Here is a 24,399-nt window from a genome sequence, read left to right as displayed (position 1 = left end):
TACACCAATAAAATTATATCTAAAGCAAAAAACCTGTCTTTCTAGTTTCAATGCTTAAAAGCACATATGGCATGCCCTTGAAACTACATCGGCTTGAGTCTTGAGAACCTCTTAGCATGCGTGGTTTTCTTTGTGTCCTAAACAAATGCAGGTAAACATGAAATACATACGTACAAATGCAGCCTGTCATTCCAAGGTCCAGCCTACACTGAAATATATCTGAAACAAATAACGATGCATAAGCAATACGGTGAAAAAAAAAATACTCCAGATGATGTATATATCTTTCCATTTGTCATCATGAATAGTCCGAAGGAAAAACAGCAGCTAAAATAATAGTTTGGAATCTAATTTTGAGATCTATACCTGATTTGTTACTTAATTCACTAAACCATACATTTGAACCCACAAAACGAGCAGAGAGCAAATTTATGGCGTCATTCTTTCTTTCATTCTTTCTTGATTCAGATAATACTAATATGGTCTGCGAAAGAAGCAGCAGCCGCACATGGGGATTTGCCCCAGCAACAGAATCAGTAGCTCAGACCAAACACTCAAGAGGCAATAACCAGGAACCTACTTGACAGAATACCACCCTTGATATATGTGGTATACTAGCCAAAAGAAAATGAGAAAAAAATGATACAGTATCTGAATAAAAACTAGCCATCTCGACCAAACAGCCTCACTCGCATGATTCTTCCCAGTCTTCCACTTCAAAGTCTGGCTGCAGCTTCTCCAGTGCTTGCCCAGCGCCGGCGATTGGCCCAGAGCTTGTGGTAGCAGACTCCAGAGCATTCCATCTGTTTGTACTCATGACCTGACCAGCAGCATCACCACGTCTCCACGCTGACCCTGGAGCTTGACCAAGCACATTTGCCCCTGGAGAATGACCAAGTACTGTCCAGCCTCCAGATGGGTCAGAATCGAAGCCACCAGCCATCTTCCATGGATTGGCACTGGTCTTTGCAGCCAATCTTCCCTCTCTCTGTGCTCCAACCCACACATTGCCTGATGCTGAAGCCTGAGTGATGCTGTTTGGGGAAAACATTGAAGCACCCTGGTAAGCAGACCCATAGTCCAGCCGCCTCAGCGCTGTGGCAGCTCTAGCTGGATCACCGAAGACTGCCAAGGCATTCTTGTCGTTCAGCCAAACCAACTCACACTCGCCACCAAACCTCAAGACTAGAGAGCTAACATCAGCCTCCCTTGGCAGGTCCAGCATTGCAACAACGAGCCTCGGGTCCATGTCCACCATGGGATCAAAGTAAGGATGTGAAGCCAAAACTGGGACACCGGCCTTGGAGCCCAGAACACGAGCAGGCACCTTCGACTTGGGCGTGACATGGATGGTAACAAACAGCCTGGGCTCCCAACCGACCGCCTGAACAGACAGCTTCCACCTATCTGCAATGAGCCTGATAGCATCCCTCTTATCCTTGGTCATGTGACAGAAGACATGGACCTTGATGTTGCTTGAAGAATTTCCTCTGGTCTTCCCAAGCACAAGAAATTTGCACCTCTCCTCTATGGCCAGCACCCACCTTGGCTCGCGCCGGTAAAGGTCAGAAACCAAATCCGACGCATTTGAGTTCTCACCGAAATGCAGTGCATCCAGATTGGGCTGTGTAATGTCGAAAGCTTCAGCAAGGACTCTTTTCCTCTCCATTTTCGCACACTCCTCATCACAGCAAAGTTTCCTCTGCCCAAGAGGTACCCTCTTCCCATTCGAATCCACTGGTTGGAGAGGCCTTGGCAGCTGCTCTATGATGGAGATGTCGAGCGTACTATCACCATTGTAGGATCCTCCGGTGCTGCAGGGCACAGTTGAAGTGATACGGCCACAAGAGCAGGCAATACTCACACGGACTTCACATCTCACATCTGGGCAGGGTGATGACGGGTGGCATGGGGTATTGCAGGTGTGCTTGCATTCCCTCCTCGGGACACCACATGACTGTCCGCATGAAGCTTTGCTCCCAGAGCTTGAACTAACATCTCCACTTGCAGGCGGCGGATCGCAAGGGGAAGGGTGGCAAGTCCTAGCGCAAGCGTGCAGTCCGCATTGCCGGTTCTTCCCACATGGCTGGTTGCATCTGATATCCTTTGAACCGCAAGGGATGTTCCTCAGCATCACATGCCCCCCGCTGCATTCCCTCGTCACCGGGACAACGCAAGGCGGGCAGTCCCCGAAATGGCACTGATGCGAAGCTGGATGCCCGCAAGGCTGAGGGACGGTGCACGGGTGCGGGCACGACGGAGTCGGCGTGCCGCACGGCTGCGGCGGCGGAATGGATGTCCTGCCGCAGGCACAGGTGAGATCGCTGAATATGGTCTCGCGGCAGGGATCGCAGTGCCCGCTGTGGCAGAGATGCTGGCAGCCATGCTGCCCGCACCGCAGCTTCTTGCCGCACGGTATCTGGCAGAAATGAGGATCCATGGTGCCGTCACCTTCATGCTGCAAAAACGGCTTCGACAGCGGGCAGCAGCACTCGCTGCACCGGTGCCTCCCGCAGTTCTTCTTGCGGCCACAGGGCTTGTTGCAACGGAACTCCTCCATGGAGACCCTGTAGCACTCCACCATCTGCCCCGACGAGCCGCAGCGGCACCTCTGCTCGACCCGCGCCGAGCACGGCGGGCACCGCCCCTCGTGGCACGTAACCTTGCACCTATGCGCCCCGCACGGCAGCCTCTTCTCGCAGACCTTGTCGCAGGTGGGGACCGGGTCCAGGCAGCTCGCCCGCTCCTCCTGCAGCCCCGTCTTGCCGCAGTGGCACGCGGTGACCTTCCCCGGCAGGAGCCGGCACTCCCCGCACGGCCCTGGGTGGCACGCGTCCTGGCAGGCGTGGTTGCCGCACGCCAGGCCGTGCCCGCAAGCCTCGCCGCAGGAGAACACGGCGGTGTCCGAAAGGCTCCCCATCTCGCCGCACGGGATGGTGTTTGTTGTCTTGCCGCAGAAGCAGCGGGCGGGGAAGGTGACCTGGCAGTCCCCGCACGGCCCCGTGTGGCAGGGGTTCTCGCAGCGGTGGCGCCGGCAGGGGAGTAGACGGTCGCAGGGCTGGCCGCAGGTGATGGGCGTGGTGCGGTCCGCGCAGCGCCGCGCGATGGTCTGCTTGCCGCAGGGGCAGCGGCGGTCTGGCGCGAACGCCTTGCAGGGCGGGCATGGGCCTGGGTGGCACTGGAGCACGCAGACGTGGGGGCACCTGGTGGAAGCGTCGTGGGAGTCGGTAGTGGGAGTGGCGAGGGGCTTGGAGCAGGGCTCGCCGCAGGAGTGCGGGGTGAGGAAGAGGTCGTTGGGCGGGTCGCGGCGGCGGCCGCAGAAGCAGGTGTATGCGATGTCGCGCGCGGGGACGGCGTGCACGGACTGGCACCCCGGGCAGCGCCAGGAGGCGGGGGAGGAGATGGAGGGGACGGAGGAGGCCGGCGCGCGCGCCCACCGGCGGATGCAGGGGAGGTGGAAGATGGAGAAGCAGCTGGCGCAGGACCAGACGGGCGATGACCTGCGCACCGCGTCGTAGCAGATCATGCACTCGACTGTGCCGCGGGACAGCTTGTCCTGGATCTCCTGCACCAGCTGCGGCACGGTGCCAGTGGTGGGCGCGGGCGCAAGCGGGGCCCTTTCCTGCGGCGGGGGTCGGCGGTTGTTGACGTTGTTGGCCGGAGCCCTTTCCTGCGGCGGGGGTCGTCGGTTGTTGCTGTGGTTGGCCGGGGGTCGATCCTGCGGCGGGGCGGGGCGGCGGTTGGGGCGGTGGCGGCGACGGTGCGGGCGGGCGTCGGAGGGCGGGTTGGGGAGGGGCAGGATTGGGGCGGCGTTGTCATGGGCGCCGTAGGGACGGGGGTCGGCGGCGGCGGGGTTACGCGCAACAGCGGATCGGGGCCGCCATGAGCCAGGGGAGGCGGCCGTAGCTGGGCCGTTGCCGTGGCGTGGATCGGTGGAGGGTTGCATGCGGCGGCGGGACGGGAAGCCCAGGTGTGGTGTGTCCTCCGTTGGGGAGTTGGGGGCGGAGGCGGGGAGGTGGGGTGGGGTGGAGGCGGCGCGGCGCGGCGAGCAGGAGGCGGTGGTGATTTGGTGGAGTGGAAGAGCGTATTTGAGGAGGCGGGAGAACCTTGGAGACAACGGCAAGTCGGCGGTGCGGGACGGAGACGCGTCGCGGGTGAGTGAGAGGCGGTTGCGGGGCTTCGGGAAGAGCACGTGCACGGTCGGGTTTGGAATTGTCGTGCTCGCATCATATTTCCTGTGATATGGACACCTGCACGTTCGTTTATTTAGTCAAAGGACGGGAAAGGAAACTTGGGAGCCACGGTGCACAGCACAGCGCTTTCGTCTAACAAATTCTTTCCTTTTCTCGTCCACTCTTTTTTTTTACGAAAAGTCATCATAATATATTATCTAAAACCAACCCTCACAAAAACATCCTTACAAGCAAAATAAATAAAACTAAGTCCCTAATGATTCCAATACCATCTTTCTTCTCCATCCCTCAACCACGCACGCGTTGTGAGCAAAGCTTGGTGCCGCCTCTAAGCTTTCGGCGTAGCAAAGCTCGTGTCGAAAAAAGCTTGAAAAAACCCACACACTTGTGGAAGCAGGCCGTCAGGAAGTTGTCAACGTAGACAAAAAGATGTCGGCAACCACAATCTCAAAAGATAGCCATTTTGAAGAAGCTAGTACTAAGAAGGGTCGGGAGATAATCACAGTCTCGGCCCAAACGGAGATGGGGGATTCCAAACTCGCAGGTTCCCCGACGATGCCATACATGGCTGAGCTTCATCATGCGGAGGCGGAACTTGAGGACGACAATACGCTGCTACATCATCCCCTCCACGGAACGCCGCCACGGTAGACAGACACTTATCACGCCAAGCCTAATGCCAGCCAATCGAATCCAAACTCCATCCCGTCGACGCTCCTCCGCGGGAAAACAGGCGGGTTGAAGGACTTTTATTCTCATCGCCGTTGATGCCCTGCACCGAAGACGAAGAACTCAAAGACCCTGCGGTGTAAGAAATATGTCGTAGAGGGAATCATAGAGATGATTACATTTCGTTGTATCCATGAGTTATTGTAATGTTCCTTCGATATCCATGTTAGGCAACATATATTGATTGTCAATTACGTGAATTGTCTGTCAAATTCTTTACTTGTATGATTTTCTAAAGTTGTCCCTAGTCGGAGTTCATGTGAGGACACATATGAATATTTGACTAGCACATCGATTGGTTGATGACTATGTTTTCGCAAGTCATAAACATGGAGATGTCAAACCAATGATGTTGACTCATGTTATGAACATGGAGTTGGACTGACCCAACATGAGACACGGAAATTATACTTGCAGCTCTCTATCTACAAAGGTGTACGTTTTGTCCTTAGACCTGAAATTATCGCATGTAATTGAGATGTGAATCCACCTACTTAGGGGCTATCAAACGCTACACCATAACATGGTAGTTATAAAGGTATCTTTCGGGTTTGTCCTAAAGTATGAAGCAAGGCATGATCAATCAAGACGAGATTTCCCCATGTCTACATTAGAGAGATATCTTTGGGCCCCTCGAGTGATCCAACCCATAAATGCATGGCCGTGCTAGATAAGGTTAAAATTTAACCTAGTAAGGGATTCCAAATCATACGATCAAGAAAGAGTGGTTAGCTTAGAGCTTAAACGAATATCATGAGGAAAAGTGAATGACATGTACAGAACATTGTGATGATTCGTCCATATGACCTTTATGCGCGTTTAGGAGTTGGCACGTCTTGCTAGAGGCCGCTACCAACTATTGTCTGAGTAGAAGTACTCGTGTCATGTCTATTCGTGTGTGAACCTATAGGGTCACACATTTAAGGGGATGGAAGCCTAATTCAGATTTGATCCGAATTAGACCAGGCTTATGGCCGTACTAATGGGCCTGAAGTGTTGAAGCTCAACAGGGACGCCTATATAAGAGAGGGTGGGGCGAGCTGATTAGGGTTGAACCACTCCACCCAGCCACGAATCCTCTCATGCCTCAATTGCGCGTGCGGACCTAGTAGGACGACATGTGACGCTTACACTCCGTACGAGTGGATACTGACATGGGTATAGCCCATCAGGTACCCCTATTAGTGTAGCTGGTTGATAACCCACAAGTATAGGGGATCGCAACAGTCTTCGAGGGAAGTAAAACCCAAATTTATTGATTCGACACAAGGGGAGGTAAAGAATACTTATAAGCCTTAACAACTGAGTCGTCAATTCAGCAGCACCTGGAAAAGCACTAGTAACAGGGGTGATGTGAAAGCAGCAGTAATATGAGAGCAGTAGTAACAGTAACACAACATCAGCAGTAATATGAGAGCAATGGCACCAGAAAATAGTTGATACTACTTCCAATGTCATGTAGAACGAGTATATGATGATGAAAGATGGACCGGGGTTCCCAGCTATCTACACTAGTGGCAACTCTCCAATAACAAGTGTTGGGTGAACAAATTACAGTTGGGCAATTGATAGGATTGAAATAGCATTAAGACAGAACATCAAGTCTATTAATCATGTATGCATGTTTCCCATATATAGTCATACGTGCTCGCAATGAGAAACTTGTACAACATCTTTTGTCCTACCAACCGGTGGCAGCCGGGCCTCTAGGGAATCTACTGGAAATTAAGGTACTCCTTTTAATAGAGCACCGGAGCAAAGCATTAACACTCCGTGAAAACATGTGATCCTCATATCTAAGCCTTCCCCTCCAGCTTGTCCCAATTTCCGTCACTTTGGGGCCTTTGGTTCCGGACATAGACATGTGCATACAACTTGTAGATACAATCTAAGCAATAAGTATAGAGCTTAAATCTAAGATCATGCCACTCGGGCCCTAGTGACAAGCATTAAACATAACAAGATTGCAGCAACAATAACTTCACAAACTTTATAGATAGACAATCATAACGTAACAATCCATCGGATCCCAACAAACGCAACACCGATTACATCGGATGAATCTCAATCATGTAAGGCAGCTCATGAGATCATTGTATTGAAGTACATGGGGGAGAGAATACCAACTAGCTACAGCTAGAACCCGTAGTCCATGGGGGAACTACTCACGGAGCATGATGGAGGCGGTGGCGTCGATGGAGATGGCTTCCGGGGGCACTTCCCCGTCCCGGCAGGGTGCCGGAACAGAGACTTCTGTCCCCCGAATTGGAGTTTCGCGATGGTGGCGGCGCCCCTGGAGTCTTTCTGGAGTTTCGTCAATTGGTATCGCGTTTTTAGGTCGAAAGGGGTCTTATATGCGAAGAGGCGGCGCAGGAGGGTGCCTGGGGGTCCCACACAGTAGGCCGGCGCGGCCAGGCCTGGGGCCGCGCCGCCTTATTGTGTGGTGGCCATCTGGCCCGCCTCTGACTCTCCTTCGGTGTTCTGGGGTCTTCCGGGAAAAATAAGATACTGGGTCTTCGTTTCGTCGAATTCCGAGAATATTGCCCGAACAGCCTTTCTCGGAACCAAAAACAACGAAAAACATGAACTGGCACTCGTGGCATCTTGTTAATAGGTTAGTTCCGGAAAACGCATAAAAGCATTATAAAGTGCAAGCAAAACATGTAAGTATTGTCATAAAACAAGCATGGAACATCGTAAATTATAGGTACGTTGGAGACGTATCGGCATCCCCAAGCTTAGTTCCCGCTCGCCCTCGAGTAGGTAAACGATAAAAAGAGTAATTTCGTAGTGACATGCTACTTACATAACCTTGATCATACTATTATAAAGCATATGAGATGAATGAAGTGACTCAAGGCAATGATCTATAGTTGCTAACAAATAGATAACATATAGCAAAACTTTTCATGAATAGTACTTTCAAGACAAGCATCAAAAGTCTTGCATAAGAGTTAACTCATAAAGCAATAAATTCAAAGTAAAGGCATTGAAGCAACACGAGAGGAAGATTTAAGTTTCAGCGAGTTGCTTTCAACTTTCAACATGCATACCTCATGGATAATTGTCAACACAAAGTAATATGATGAATGCAAATAAGCAAGTATGTAAGAATCAATGCACGAGTTGACACAAGTGTTTGCTTCTAAGATGGAAGGAAGTAGGTAAACTGACTCAACATAAAAGTAAAAGAATGGCCCTTCGCAGAGGGAAGCAGGGATTAAATCATGTGCTAGAGCTTTTTAAGTTTTTGAAATCATATAGAGAGCATAAAAGTAAAGTTTTGAGAAGTATTTGTTGTTGTCAACGAATGGTAATGGGTACTCTAACTACCTCATCAACCAGACTTTCAAGAGCGGATCCCATGAAGGACGTTATCTCTACCAGCAAGGTAGATCATCCCTCTTCTCTTTTGTTTACACATGTATTTTAGTTTAGTTTTTATTTTTTTTTATTTTTTTTAGATGACACTCCTCCCAACCTTTTCTTTCTCAAGCCATGGCTAACCAAATCCTCGGGTGCCTTCCAACAATCTCATACCATGGAGGACTGTCTATTTGCAAATTTAAGTTGCTTACTGATGAATCAGAGCAAAACATGTGAAGAGAATTATTAATGAAAGTTAATTAATCGGGGCTGGGAACGCCATTGCCAGCTCTTTTTGCAAAATTATTGGATAAGCGGATATGCCACTAGTCCATTGGTGAAAGTCTGTCCGGAGTAAATGACAAGATCGAAAGATAAAACACCACATACTTTCTCATGAGCTATAAAACATTGACACAAATAAGAGATAATAGCTTTTGAATTGTTTAAAGGTAGCACATGAAGTATTTGCTTGGAATGGCAGGAAATACCACATAGTAGGTAGATATGGTGGACACAAATGGCATAGGTTTTGGATGCACGAGAAGCATTTCCTCTCAGTACAAGGCTTTGGCTAGAAAGGTTGTTTGAAGCAAACACAAGTATGAACCGGTACAGCAAAACTTACATAAGAACATATTGCAAGAATTATAAAACTCTACACTGTCTTCCTTGTTGCTCAAACACTTTTACCAGAAAATATCTAGACCTTAGAGAGACCAATCACGCAAAACAATTTCAACAAGCTCTACGGTAGTTCTCCACTAATAGGTTTAAACTACATGATGCAAGAGCTTAATCATGATCTAATTGAGAGCTCAAAACAATTGCCAAGTATCAAATTATTCAAGACATTATGAAGCATTTTCTGTTTCCAACCAAATATCAATAAGTGCAAATAGCTTCCAACTTTTACCATTGAACATTAAAAGTAAGAGCAAAGAACACAAGTGTTCATATAAAAAAGCGGAGCGTGTCTCTCTCCCAAACAAGGATTGCTAGGATCCGAATTTATTCAAACACAAACTAAAATAAAAACAAACAGACGCTCCAAGTAAAGCAAATAAAAATGTAGTTTCAATAGAAGAAACCTGATAAGTTGATGAAGAAGGGGATGCCTTGGGCATCCCCAAGCTTAGACGCTTGAGTCTTCTTGAAATATGCAGGGATGAACCACGGGGGCATCCCCAAGCTTAGACTTTTCGCTCTTCTTAATCATATATCATCCTCCTCTCTTGACCCTTGAAAACTTCCTTCTTACCAAACTTCTCATAAACTTCATTAGAGGGGTTAGTACTCAAAAAACTTGAATCCACCTTGGTCATGTAGTGACACATTTCAAGAACTCAATAAAACATTAGCTACAGCTCTCCACGTCTAGAAAGCCTTGCTTAAAGTCCACAAGAGACAATGCAAAAAAAAAAGACAGAATCTGCCAAAACAGAACAGCCAGTAAAGACGAATTTTAAACAGGTACTTCCGTTGCTCAAATCAGAAAACTCAAAACTAACGAAAGTTGCGTACATATCTGAGGAACGCGCACGTAAATTGACAGATTTTTCTGAGTTACCTACAGAGAATCATACCCAGATTCGTGACAGATAGAAATCTGTTTCTGCGCAGAAATCCAAATCTAGTATCAACCTTCTATTAGAGACTTCACTTGGCACAACAATGCAATAAAATAAAGATAAGGAGAGGTTGCTACAGTAGTAACAACTTCCAAGACACAACAAAACAGTAGCAAAATAAAGACATGGGTTATCTCCCAAGAAGTGCTTTCTTTATAGCCATTAAGATGGGCTCAACAGTTTTAATGATGCACTCACAAGAAATAAGAGTTAAAGCAAAAGAGAGCATGAAGAAGCAAATTCAAAACACATTTAAGTCTAACCCACTTCCTATGCATAGGAATCTTGTACACAAATAAATTCATGAAGAACAAAGTGACAAGCATAAGAAGATAAAACAAGAATAACTTCAAAATTTTCAGCGTACAGAGAGGTGTTTTAGTACCATGCAAATTTCTACGACCACATTTTCCTCTCTCATAATAATTTTCAGTAGCTTCATGGATAAACTCAACAATATAACTATCACATGCAGCATACTTTTCATGATCCATAAACACATAATTTTTATCAAAAATAATAGGATCAGAACTTTCAAACCCACTTTTATCAATAATGTAACAAGATGATTGATCATTCTCAAAAGATATGGGACTCATAGATAAAGTCAAGAACTCTCCAATCCCATTTTCATTAGTGGTATAATTAATATTATCAAGTAACATAGGACCATCATCTAGAGATTTATCATAAACATTTGCCAAGCTAAACTCATTAGTGTCATGCATTTCGACATCAGGCACAAACAAAGCATTATCATAAGATTTATCAAAGTAGCATGGATTATCATGAATAACAGTAGCATAATTATTCTCACAAGTTTTACTCATAGGGAATATTTCAAGAGAATCCACAAGAACATAACATTCATCCTCTTTCGGTAAGCATGGAGGACAATCAAATAGTGTAAGAGATAAAGAGTTACTCTCATCAGAAGGTTGGCATGGGTAGCTAATCCATTCTTCCTCCTTTTGTTCATTACTCTCCTCTTCTTTTTCATCCAATGAGCTTTCAGGTTTATCAATTTCTTCTTCCACTGGTTCCTGCAAATTGTGAGTGCATTCTTGTGCATTAATGAGTCTCTCGTTATAATCAATGATATAAGGATTATCACTGTAGCTTTCTATGCAAAAATTAAGGATAGAAGAGACATAATCTTTAAGGTCCTTACAAACAACACAAGTTTCATAATTTTTAGCAATGAAGGATTCTATCTTAGAGGCTCCCATAAATATGACAAATTGTTCTACCTCTTCGAACCCAAAATGAATATAGTTATTCCAATTATAGTTCTTAATTAAAACTTCCTCACTAAAGCCACATTGAAATTTAAGATGTTTAGTATCCTGTTGAGAGCAACAGTTTATATCATGGCGTTTAAGCAAGATTTTAGCAATTGTATTCAGCTTTTCTATCACATCACTCATAACTTTTCCCGTTCTTGATTCTCTATAATTATTATATAATTCAATGAGCTCCAAATAGGTTGTAGGTTCTCCCATAATAACAGTTTTTAATTTTTCGGTTTTTCAAATTTTTATGGATTTTCGGGTATATAGGGAAAATAAAACAAAACAAAAAGAAACTAAACAAAAGTAAACTAGGCAAAATAATACTAGACAGAAATAAACTAAGCACAAATAAACTAGACAAAAGTAAACTAAGAAAAACAAAATAAATAAAATAGAGAGAGAGGTGGAGTGTAATCCCCAGGTGAACTTATGAGTAGAGTTATGCCTCCCCGGCAACGGCGCCAGAAAATAGTCTTGATAACCCACAAGTACAAGGGATCGCAACCGTCTTCGAGGGAAGTAAAACCCAAATTTATTGATTCGGCACAAGGGGAGATAAAGAATACTTATAAGCCTTACCAGCGGAGTTGTCAATTCAGCTGCACCTGGAAAAGCACTAGTAACAGGGGTGATGTGAAAGCGACAGTAATATGAGAGCAGATAGTAATGAGTAACACAACATCGGCAGCAGTAATATGAGAGCAATGGCACCGTAAAATAGTTGATACTACTTCCAATGTCATGTAGAACGAGTATATGATGATGAAAGATGGACCGGGTTCCCAGCTATCTACACTAGTGGCAACTCTCCAATAACAAGTGTTGGGTGAACAAATTACAGCTTGGGCAATTGATAGGATTGAAATAGCATTAAGACAGAACATCAAGTCTATTAATCATGTAGGCATGTTTCCCATATATAGTCATACGTGCTCGCAATGAGAAACTTGTACAACATCTTTTCTCCTACCAGCCGGTGGCAGCCGGGCCTCTAGGGAATCTACTAGAAATTAAGGTACTCCTTTTAATAGAGCACCGGAGCAAAGCATTAACACTCCGTGAAAACATGTGATCCTCATATCTAAGCCTTCCCCTCCAGCTTGTCCCAATTTCTGTCACTTTGGGGCCTTTGGTTCCGGACATAGACATGTGCATACAACTTGTAGATACAATCTAAACAATAAGTATAGAGCTTAAATCTAAGATCATGCCACTCGGGCCCTAGTGACAAGCATTAAACATAACAAGATTGCAGCAACAATAACTTCACAAACTTTATAGATAGACAATCATAACGTAACAATCCATCGGATCCCAACAAACGCAACACCGATTACATCAGATGAATCTCAATCATGTAAGGCAGCTCATGAGATCATTGTATTGAAGTACATGGGGGAGAGAATACCAACTAGCTACAGCTAGAACCCGTAGTCCATGGGGGAACTACTCACGGAGCATGATGGAGGCGGTGGCGTCGATGGAGATGGCTTCCGGGGCACTTCCCCGTCCCGGCAGGTGCCGGAACGAGACTTCTGTCCCCCGAATTGGAGTTTCGCGATGGTGGCGGCGCCCCTGGAGTCTTTCTGGAGTTTCGTCAATTGGTATCGCGTTTTTAGGTCGAAAGGGGTCTTATAGGCGAAGAGGCGACGCAGGAGGGTGCCTGGGGGTCCCACACAGTAGGCCGGTGCGGCTAGGCCTGGGGCCGCGCCGCCTTATTGTGTGGTGGCCCTCTGGCCCGCCTCCGACTCTCCTTCGGTGTTCTGGGGTCTTTCGGGAAAAATAAGATACTGGGTCTTCGTTTCGTCGAATTCCGAGAATATTGCCCGAACAGCCTTTCTGGAACCAAAAACAACAGAAAACAGGAACTGGCACTGTGGCATCTTGTTAATAGGTTAGTTCCGGAAAACGCATAAAAACATTATAAAGTGCAAGCAAAACATATAAGTATTGTCATAAAACAAGCATGGAACATCAGAAATTATAGGTACGGTTGAGACGTATCACTGGTTTGGCCCAACTGGAGGCCCATATGATGGTTTGATAGGGACGATGAAGCCCAAGAGTAATTGGCAGCTACAGAGCATCAGAAACCTAGGTTCCTGGCGTGTGGAACAAGGACAGGCCCAAGATTAGGAAACCTTAAGGTTCTCAAACTTGTAACCAACTCAGTGCTACCTGAAACCTCGCCTCCTATATAAAGGCTAGAGGGGCCGCCGGGGAGAGAGTCTACTCTCTAACTCATGCCCCAATCTTCCCTAGGCAAGATCCAATCCACTCCACCATAGCCATTACGACAACATTGTAATCTCCATCGATAATCAAAATCAGACAAGGAGGAAGTATGGTGGTATTACCCTCCGGGGGCTTGAATCTGGGCAAACCTCGCCTTCTCCCTTGTTTGTTAGCCGCCGAATCTAACAACTCACCTCTCTTCCTAACCCAAGTCCATCATCAATGGACATTGTCGTGGATATCCCACGTCAAATATCTTGGAGGTGCTGCATCTGTAGCACTTGGACGAGCATCACAAGAGGGAGTTGCTCGTGGGGAGTGGCGTTTTGGCTCCCGGGGCAAAAAGTGGTTTCACAGAAAACCGACATTTTGAGTGTCATCCGTAAAAAAGACAAATGTTTGTGTAAAAAAAGGTTGTGTAGGAGACGTTTTATTTGTCTTTTTTACACAAGTCACAAAAAATGTCGGTTTTGCGCAAAACTTGATGTGCGCACGTAAAATGTTGATACGTAGGTGAGAATTTTTTTTTTGATTTTTTAAAACATTTCAAAAAAAAAATCCGGTGGCAGGAGCATATGCTCCCATGTGCCAAATTGAATTTCCGACGACAATGAGGAGGACTTAGTACGACTACATTTCCCGACGTGCTTCATTGAGTTCCGCAACTGCACGCCTAGTAGTAATCCCATGATCTATGACTACAAAAATCATGGTTTATGTGGTAGAGAATTTTGTTTTGCGCTAGTGTAGCCTCCTTGTATCCCTACAACCGGACATCTGATCTCTGGTTCCCCCACCATCCACTTGCCGTGGCGGAAAAGGAGCGTAAGGGAACCATGGTTGTCGGCAACTGGGGTTAGGAGTTGATCCCCTGTAGATCACCTCTCATGATAGCTAACCCGGGGAAAACCTGATAATAATTCACAAATTTCCACTTTATATGCCTTGTTTGCTATTGTAGGGATTAATTAGTGGGGAATTTTTTAGGCAGCCAATCAATTCAAATCCCCAATCTCTAATACAATAGGTAGGGCCGTAGGGGTAGACAATTGGGAATAAAAAACACTAGCATTTGGAGAAAAGTGGGCATAAGTGGAGAATTAAATTAGGGCAATACACTAGAACCAAACATGCTTTTGAAAATGAGTGAGGATTTGGGGTTTGGTGGGGATAATCCCCACAAATACGCTAGTACCAAACAAGGTCGTATTTTTCTCAATACCCAATAGTCTGCCCTTATTTACTACAAGGCCGTATTTTTCTCAATACCCAATAGTCTGCCCTTATCTAGTAGATTAAGAGAGCTGGCGACCGGGTTTGAAGAGGCAGTCGTACTTACTGTGCAAAAGTTTCCAGCGACATGATCAAGAAGGATCAATGGTGCACCAAATCTCCACGCTTGCATATTTATTTTTAACGCAAATGCCAGCGGTCCTACTTACTGTGCAAAAGTTTCCAGCGACATGATCAAGAAGGCAGTACAAATCCCTACAAGTTCAGCACACATCGAACTTAGGCATCACACAACATGACCTATTCCTAATGATCTCCCTCAAAAGCTTCAAACCTGGAGTGCGCGGACAGCCTAGTTGCTCGGACATTTTCGCACAACTTATAGTTCGATTTCCATGGTCCAAAAGGAGCCAGGTCTCATAGTGTTGTATGTGAAGTTCCTATAAACTTCAGGTTATATTATTGCATTGTGCATTGGAAACGAACTCAAACTAAAATTTAAGCAACTTATTGGATTCACTTCCGATCTGTTGCGGTGACAGTTCTTCCAGCGCACTGCCAAATTTCCTTCCAACAAAATAATTTTAAGCATAGAGAATGCAGAAAACGAAGTAATATGAGAAGGTGCAAAAGCTTGAAATTGCAGAAAATTAAACATAAACAATTACTGCAAATAAAATACTGCCATCCATCAAAACAAGAAACAAACATACATGATACATCACCTCTCCGCCCCACGGCACGGAGACATCAGCCATACAACACACTAACCAATCTGAATAAAATTTATAGTTTTGGCATAACATAAAAAATAACCCAGCGCCACACAACTTCATATTCAAGCATACTTAGTCTTCCAGATGATGGCAGCACACGCCCTACGCTCTATCTCCCCCCTGCCTGCTCACAATTCTTCCGAAACATCATCCACATTCAGCAACACCCTGACCATGTCGTCTTCTTCGTCGGACTCCTTCCCGAGGCTGTTTGTGAAGCTCACGATGTTGGCAAAGTTAAGAAAGTCCTCGTCCTCGACGGTCTCTGGCCCGAGGCTGTTCATGAAGTTGAGGAGAGTCACGAAGTCAGAGTCCTGGAAGTACCACGCAACATCGGTCCAGTACCCTTCGCCGTGCACAATCGCCATGACGGTGGTGAAGTCAGGCGCTTGGAGGTTCAGGATGCCGTTGTAGGCGTTGATCTCGTTGTCATCCAACGAGAAACTGGCACCACTGAAGTCAGGGCTTGTCTGTGTTAACATAATTGTTTTAATTATGAAGCATCAGCAGTGTTACCGAGATTCAGAAATGCATTTCGAATTGTAAACTGGGAAGAACTTACCTCGCCAAGACCGGAGTTCGAGCTCTCACAAGGATGTGCCTCACCAAGACCGGAGTTCGAGCCTGCCTCACCAAGACCCGACTTCGAGCCTTCAGAAGATTGTGGTCCGCTACCTGGAACCAAATGCCACAAACCATGCATTATTAATTACATTTTCAAGATCCATAAATCCATCAGGGGTCCTTACAGTAAAACAAGTGAGCAATAGATTAGTCAAGTGAACCAAGACTAAAAGTTCAGCACAGATAGCTGGAAACCATTGATTGAACAAGTATAACAAGAAAAAAAATCCTAGATCTTATAAAATTAGAAGCTGTGTCCAATCCCTTTAACCCGACCTATACTTACGTTCTCCACAAAAGACATAAAAACACATTCATTTTGAACATCAGTAGTATTATCTTGTGTACGCACCCAGGTATGTACCTTACTCAGCCACATCTATGCATGATCTACGCTAAATTTGCAGGATATATTTTAATACTTTTCTGTAAAAGGATCATCCTTGAAAAAAATAACCAATGTACGAACAAAGTTGTCCTTGAAAAAAAAAATCAATGATATGAACAAAGTTGTCATTATGAGATTGCTTTCAATTTTTTTTATACTTTCAATTTTTCATTACTTGAAGTGACACATTTCGATAAATGTCAATACAATATATTACTGCAAAGAACATATATCCAGTAACTATTCAATATCCTTGAGCCCATGTTTCATTGACCTGTAATGCTTAATTTTACATACCACTGCCTGGAACACCAATCACCACCATAGGCCTCACCGACCAGTTAGTTGGTTATCACCAGGCACAGTTGACCTTGCCGACCACTTCACTAGTCAGTAATATCACTACAAACCTTAACTAATACTCCCTCTGTCCCATAATATGTATATTGGTGTACTTGATTGACAAAGTACCAGACAAAACAAAACAATAGATTGTCATATAAATCTAAAAGTACCATTTTGAGAAGGGCAAAAGGGTAATGTGAATCTCCTATGAATGTTAGAGATCCTCTTCGAGATAGGCTTTCGCCCCGCTTTATAAATAAAGCCAGAAACAAGTAGATCAAAGATAAACAAAAAAGTACAAGGGGACCAAAACTTGTCACCAAAGACACCGGAACGAGACAGAGGGGAATCGGAGCTCCACGACGACGCCCCCAAGAAGGTAATGACGCACAACGCCGCTATCGTTGAGACCGCGACGGTCAAGGGTTTTCACTCGGATCCATAACATGGAAAAGGTACCCACAATGGTGCCCTCAAGAGGGTTACGACACCCACATGCATCGCCGCCGTTGGCGTCAAAACACTAAGCTTTCGCCGGACAAACCTTCGCACACGCCCGATATTTTGGACCGCCCACTGAGCCCGGCCTCCAAATCGCGATCAGAAGTTCCGTCAACACCAGGATCACAGACCGCCTGCTCCTCGCATTCAAATGACTAAGGAGCAAGGCCATCACCACCGCGCCACTAACCGTAAAGGTGACTGCGCGATCCACCTTCCGGGGCCGCCGCCCCGGCGTCCGTGAGCTCAGGACAGCAGCACACTATGGGGCTGCCGACTCGAATGAGGTAGATCAGCGACGGATCAGCCGCCGGTCACGGCCACGCAGCAGCCAGTCGTAGGAGTGCGCCCTCCACCGTCTCCAACCGCTGGAGACGGTTGATGACCAGACACAGCAGGAGCACACCAAGCCTAGATTGGGCATGGCCAGGGCCCAGATCGGGCCCGTAAAGTCGCTGCTGGCACGCTGCAGCACCAGGGCTGCCGCTGCCGCCGCCACCCAACTACCGCCGCTCCGCAAGTAGATCAGCCGTGTGCCACGCCATCATCACCCGTCCTGAGCTGGTCCCACCCTCACACCGAGATAGTCACGCCTCTCACCCAGCACGTCGCCCTCACCGGCCATCCCGCCCCGTGCCGAAGCCTCCATGCGAGGGGGAGAAGGGGTCCCGCCGCCAGTTCCCGGGCTACGCCTAGTGTCACCATCTGGCGACGCGGTGAAGGGGGAAGAGAGGGAGAGGGGGCTCTGTTGGGCGGCGCCCAGGGTTCCCTCCCCGTCGCCACATTGGTGACACAGGAAAGAGAGGGATTTTTATGGTAATTCTAGCAACTTTGATTTTATCCGCAACATTCAAAATAAATTCTTTTTCTTAACAAAACAAGAACGAAAAACTACAGTGTTGTGATGGAAGGGGAGTTGTCAACATCAAAAGCAACTAAATCAGACTAACATATTTGTTTCATCAAATCAGCCATTATCAATCCAATACAGCCTAGCTAAAACCCCGTCAAAGCATCCACGAATAGACCTATACAGACACATTTTGATAGAGCATCCTCACCTTGAGACATGGATAAAGCAACTGGCTCCAATTCCTCGTAGCCCATGAAGCTCGCGATTATGTCTTTCAAATAAATCAACAATAGAGCTATCGTCGCATACTTGAAGAACGGAAACGATGGAGGTGTGCAGAAGTGTGGGTTAGGTTGTTTTTTGAAGAGTCCAAAGGGACGAATATATAGTACAAGATGCAATGCGAACACAACGCATAATTGTGTGTACACATACAAGAATACTAATTTTAGAAGGCTCCAATTTGAGAAGGTCCAAAAGGTAATTCGACTCTCCTATCAACCTTGGAGGAGATATACATTCTTACATTGCACAAAGCAACTGAGCTGTTTTTCTGTATTTTCCTTTTCGGACTCTACCTCTTAGGAGGACTGTAACAACAAACCAATTTCCCTCTCCTTTTCAATGAAATGAAACGCACAGGCTTTTTGCGTTTTCTCGAAAAAAAACAAGTGTAAAATTTGTAGTTGCACAACTGTTTATGGTAATTGTAGCAATTACAATTTTATCCATGATTTTTTTAAAAACTTTTTCTTAACAAAACAAGGATGCAAAACTACCATGCATGATAAAAGAGAAGCTGTCAATATAAAAAACAAAAAATGAAACAAGTATATCCATTTTCATCAATCTGGAATGATCAATCCAATACAAACTAGCTAAAATCCCATTCAAAGCATCCATGAATGGATCTATATAGATCCATTTTGATAGCATCTTCACGTTGAGACATGGATAAAGCAGCCAGATCCAATACCTCGTAGCTCATGAAGCTTATGATTACGTCTTTCAAGGAAATCAACGAAGCGCCAAAGGATGGATGAATGCACAAGAGTGGGTTAGGTTGAATATTGAAGAGTCCAAAGGGGCGGATATATAGTACATGATGCAATGCGACCACACCACATAATCGTGTGTACACATACAAATTTACTAATTGCAGAAGGATAAAAAGGAAATGCAAGTCTCCTATCAACCTTAAAGGAGATATACATTCTTACATTGCACAAAGTAAGTGAGAAAATGTAGTTGCATATCTATTTATTTATGTTAATTCTTGCAATTGTGAATTTATATGCAATATCTAAAATAAAAAAATCTTAACAAAACAAGGGCGAAAAACCACAATGCATGATAAAAGGGAAGTTGTCAATACTAGAAATCACAACATCGAACTAATATATTACTTTCATCAAGATGTGAATTATCAATCCAGTATAGCCTAGCTAAACCCCATCAAAGCATTCACAAATAGACCTATATAGATACATTTCGACAGAGCATCCTCACCTTGAGGCATGGATAGAGCAACCGGCTTCAATCCCGCATAGCTCATGAAGATCACGATTATGAATTTTGAGGAAATCAATCATAGAGTTGTTGTCGCGTAACTGAAGCACCGAAAGGATTGGGGAGGGCACATGTGTGGGTTGAGTTGTCTTTTGAAGAGTCCAAAGGGGTGAATATATAGTACCGGATGCAATGCAAACACAATGCATAATTTTGTGTACACATACAAATAAACTAAAAGACGGGGAGTGTGAACATGAATAAGGACAGTACAAAATACTCGAAGGAATTTAACACCCGACCCAATCAGATGAAGACGTATCCATGTATGCAATGGCATTGCGGTAGAAAAGGTAGTAAATCAAGATAAGAAAACATCCAAAAGTCATGTCTTGATGGCATCATCTCATAATATGGCAAGAAAAAAGAGAGAAGAGAGAAACCACACGACACCCAATGAGATTACTTTTAACATGGCATTGCAGTAGAAAAGAGTTATTTTTAAGGTGCTACCATGCTCTTTCTCGAAGTATTTCATTGTCTCAAGTTTATATTGCCACTCCACTTATAATGCGCAGGCCCTGACCACAACAAAAATTAAAATGAAATGTAACCAAAGTTATCCACGTTAGGCACAAAGAGAGAAACGATGTAAAATGTTCTCACCTCAATGAATACGTTTCGCGAGAAAAGGGGGAAAAGGGACTATATAGCAAGAGGGGATGGAGTATACAGAATAAGACATGGGCATGTGTATAAATAGATAACCCGGGACAAAATCTTTAGAGATATGGATTTCCTCAATGTCATTTAATGCAAAAGAAAATCTTTTCTACATAAATAGTCATACTACAAGTGATATGATAATTATACATGTAACAAATGACAAGTAATAATACAGAACGAACGATTGTGTCCTTATTGCTAAATAGCACCAAAACAATAATTATCCATCAAATATACAGAAACCATACTAAAACCGAACTATTTCACCAAATTATATCATAAATGTGATCTTTTAATTCGTGTTATGTTTTGGATAGTCGGTTAGGGTACTTTCGTTCTCGTTCTTAACATATCTGTTTGTCGAACCGAATGAGCAACATACAAAATTATATTTGTAACACGTTGTACAATCATAAGTGTTATTAAGTAAACTTTAGACACTAAGAGTGTTAGAATGCGAATATGCAATGTATGCACTTTTTTTTAATAGTTTAAGTTCATATACTATGTGTTAGCCATCAATTCTAACAGCTTAAAACTATAATGCTTAACTCGGACAGTAGGTGAACTAAGTGATACATTAATTACCACATGGTATTTCATATTCGAATGAACTCTATGAATTAAATTGAAATGGATCCAAATTAGAAAGAGCATGGTACCACCTTAAAAATAACTCTTAAGATCGAAATAAGAAAGAGCATGGTACTTTACCTATGTTAGATATCTTCTGTTATAGAGTTAAAAATAGAATTTTACAGTGCGCTACTTTTCAACATTTAACATAAAGTTATGGTTTCTTTGAATTTAGGCAATACAATTCGTTTGTATACATAAACATTCACAAGGCATCAATCCCTATTTTTTAATACCCAACAATCCAAAAAACTGTAACAAGTGAGATCATTTGCTGGTGGGAATCCCTTTTGCTTCGAATGGAAGCCACCCTTGCTCTGATTCCGTGATGCACCACACTCCTACTCATAGTCTTCCCAGTATTGTGCCCTTCACCGCATGATAATGAGGCCCTTCACTACATGCTTTTCGTTAGTGTACTTGTACTGTGCTGATCTGTGGTGGAGCCGGTTCCGAGGAGAAGCGCCTGGTGCCTCTCGCTAGCGGCCCCGACCACCATGCCCTACCGCCGCTGGATCTTTAGGCGCGGCCCTAGCCAGAGTTCTGGAATCTAATTGGGGAATTTGGGATGGGTGGAGGGACAATATATCATTTTTTTTTTGCTTCAGTAAAATGGGTTTGTAAAAACGAGAAAGCCGGATTTTGAGGAAAAGGAAACCACCACCATATCCCTTTCATATTTGCATTCTAACACTCTTCATATCTAAAAGTTTACTTAAACATGTATATGATTGCACAAGGTAATGCAAATATATTTATGTATGTTGCTCTTTCGGTTTGACAACATCAATATGTTAACAAAAATGAAAGTTCCCTAATGGAATATCGAAAACATAACAAAAAATTAATAATCAAATTTATCATATATATCAGTGGATTAGTCCGGTTTTAGTACGGTATTTGTATACGTGATATTTTGATGGATAATTTTTTTTAGTGCTATATTAGCACTATGGATACAATTTTCCATATCGTATTATTACTTGTCATTTGCTACATGTATAAATTATCATATCACTTAATGGTAGAACGTTTATTCATTTAGGGAATACTTTCTCTTTTGCATTTAATGGCATCGAAGAAATTCATATCTCGGGAGAAGATTTTGTTGCGAGCCTTCTATTTATATACACATCTATGTCTTATTTTGTACACTCCATTTCCTCCTATTATATAGTACTTTGTCCCCCTTTTCTCGCGAGACAGATTCATTGGGGTGAAAATATTTTCTCTCTCCATGCATAACAGGGTACATTTCTTTTTAGTTTTTGTTGTGGTCATTGTATCTAATGAGGGGTCAATGCATTAGAAGCTGAGTGACACTATAAACTTAAGAGAATGGCATACTCCGAGAAAGACATTGGTAGCACCTGAAATAACTATTAAGATCTCTGACATCTTAACTGAGAGAGCTAGCATGGACATGTGAATAGGGAGGAATGTGGCCAAGGCCAACTATCGAACAGGACAGACCATGGTCAACCAAACAATCATGTACCTGACATGAAATTTCTTGACACACACAACATAAATGAACAAGAGAAAAACAATTAGAAATGCATATAGACCAACAAATAAGCAAAGTGTGCTTCCAATATTGATAATAAAATCCCAAGCCAAGTCCAACGAAAAATGGAACAAGTTAAGACAAGTTTTTCTTATCACCTTTCACCCTATTCTAGAGCTTGGCACCCTGGTATGCACTTCTCTAGCTCCGCCCCTGCATATATTATCATATTATCTTGGATGCAAACATGGGGTGGAGGCAAGATGAGTTCAAATTAAACATCCACAAATAGTGGATATTGCAGACAGACAGAAATCATGAAGATTAAACCAGATCACTACAATATCAAAATGAGTACATGATAGGAATAGCGTGCTTCAACGAAACACTGACACTGCATCAAATGTTATAGTACTTATATGCACATAGTAAATGGGAAGGCTCGTCAAATGTTCTATATTATGATCACAATGGAATGAAGTTAGCATAACATGATCAACGATCTAGAATTTTTATAGCATGTTGTGGACTTGTAGTGTTTGTGCAGAATAACTAGCTGCCATCATTACTACAGCTCCTCCTTTCACAAGAAACATGCAAACCCAACTAGTTAAATTGGTTATCATGTACATGCGTATGTGTGATACTGTTGATTGTTGGTTCAAACCCTGCATACGATTATTTTTGTCCAGCAGTACTGAGTGGCATGGACTTTGCACATATTAAAAAGCCAAGTACCGATCATCTGTCATATGTTGCCTACAGGACGGACCATGGTCCTGCCTAAATCTAGACGCAACTATTTGGATTTAATCCAGTATACAGCTTAGTTGTGGATTCCCTTCCTAATCTGGTGTATAATAGGGGCTACTGATTTTAACCACTGCACATGCATCATAAGAAAGTGTTGGATCCCAAAGTCGTGAGTAGTATATACGTTAAAATACACGTTGTGTAGAAAAGCATTGGACTAAAACTTGTTGACAAGGGAGGTTGCACGGATTAGTTTCAAAATGGCTATAGACGAAAAGAAGACAACTGTTTTACCTATTTCAACTTTCAAGTATCAGCACTCTGAAGTCTGAACTGGGATAGAGATATAAAATCCTGGTTCCCAAAAATAAATCCCCCGTGATTAGAATTCAGCAAACAAACCTCCGTTTGATAACAAGTGGTCTTAAGTGTTAACCAACGATGTCCTCCATCGCCTATACACTTGTGATCTGTGAAGTTGCTAACAATCATGTATGTCTCCTTGCAGCATCGTTCCCTATTGTTCATTATTCAGCCAGCGGCTGTAATCATAGACAGAGCAGTAAGACATTACAGTTGAGCGCATACCTCGCAGGCGTCGATCTCCTCCGCGGTCATCCTAGCGTTCCAACCATGGCTGCAGCCTGCGAGCGAAATTGGATCCATCCGATAAAAAAAAACACGAAATGGTCAGAATCCATAGAACGTGAAACAGAGGATCCAAGGATAAGAGGGATAGGGAGGTACTGCTGACCCGCGGCGGCGGAGGCGGAGGAGAAGCGCCTCGCGCCTCTCCCTGACGGGCCCGGCCACAAAGCCCCGCCGCCAGACGAGCATTGGGCGCCGTCGGGGAGCGGCAGGTCGTAAACCCTAGCTGGGATCTTCGAGAGGAGGAAATGAGTTGGGAAATTTGGGATGGCGACGAGACAAGATCGTAACGGCTCCGTGCGTGAATGAATATCTTTGGTGGATTTCGAATATCTTTGGTGGACGGTGATTAGCTGTCTATATTAACCACGGACGGTGGCAGTCTGCATTCACAATTATTTCGGCTTCCACGGCTGTAGATTTTGACCAAATATTAATGAAAAGATATGAGCAT

The 24,399-nt window shown here is 44.4% G+C and overlaps 2 protein-coding genes across 7 annotated transcripts; both read right to left on the bottom strand.

Moving 5' to 3' along the window:
* Positions 1–452: 452 nt before the first annotated feature.
* LOC124655580 (NF-X1-type zinc finger protein NFXL1-like) lies at positions 453–4,478 on the bottom strand. The gene is made up of 2 exons (XM_047194450.1): positions 4,408–4,478; positions 453–4,250 (listed from the first exon to the last, which is right to left on the bottom strand). Exons 1-2 carry the CDS (start codon positions 4,476–4,478, stop codon positions 686–688), a joined length of 3,636 nt encoding a protein of 1,211 aa, XP_047050406.1. The 3' UTR covers positions 453–685.
* A 10,898-nt stretch (positions 4,479–15,376) lies between these two features.
* Positions 15,377–23,949, bottom strand: LOC124654124. Of its 6 annotated transcripts, none has more exons than XR_006988210.1 (4): positions 23,886–23,949; positions 22,703–22,757; positions 16,018–16,130; positions 15,377–15,925 (listed from the first exon to the last, which is right to left on the bottom strand). XR_006988210.1 is itself a non-coding variant. In XM_047193155.1 (4 exons), exons 2-4 carry the CDS (start codon positions 19,719–19,721, stop codon positions 15,584–15,586), a joined length of 501 nt encoding a protein of 166 aa, XP_047049111.1. In that variant the 5' UTR covers positions 19,722–23,767; positions 23,886–23,946; the 3' UTR covers positions 15,377–15,583. The 6 variants fall into 6 exon arrangements, 3 of the variants coding, with proteins under 3 accessions (XP_047049111.1, XP_047049112.1, XP_047049113.1); XR_006988209.1 differs by having other exon boundaries at positions 23,592–23,940; XM_047193155.1 differs by having other exon boundaries at positions 19,676–23,767; positions 23,886–23,946.
* Positions 23,950–24,399: the final 450 nt, after the last annotated feature.

The sequence above is a fragment of the Lolium rigidum genome, chromosome 5 (assembly GCF_022539505.1).
Source record: "Lolium rigidum isolate FL_2022 chromosome 5, APGP_CSIRO_Lrig_0.1, whole genome shotgun sequence".
Lineage (NCBI taxonomy): Eukaryota > Viridiplantae > Streptophyta > Magnoliopsida > Poales > Poaceae > Lolium > Lolium rigidum.
This window is presented reverse-complemented; position numbering and strand designations above follow the sequence as displayed.

Coding starts and splice junctions, on each gene's coding strand:
- LOC124655580 (XM_047194450.1), bottom strand. CDS start 4,478: ATGGAGAAGAAAGATGGTATTGGAATCATTAGGGACTTAGTTTTATTT. Junction 4,251..4,407: donor TTGCTTGTAAGGATGTTTTT/GTGAGGGTTGGT, acceptor ACGAACGTGCAG/GTGTCCATATCACAGGAAAT.
- LOC124654124 (XM_047193155.1), bottom strand. CDS start 19,721: ATGAGCTATGCGGGATTGAAGCCGGTTGCTCTATCCATGCCTCAAG. Junction 16,131..19,675: donor TGCTCTATCCATGCCTCAAG/GTGAGGATGCTC, acceptor ATTTGGTTCCAG/GTAGCGGACCACAATCTTCT. Junction 15,926..16,017: donor CGAACTCCGGTCTTGGCGAG/GTAAGTTCTTCC, acceptor ATGTTAACACAG/ACAAGCCCTGACTTCAGTGG.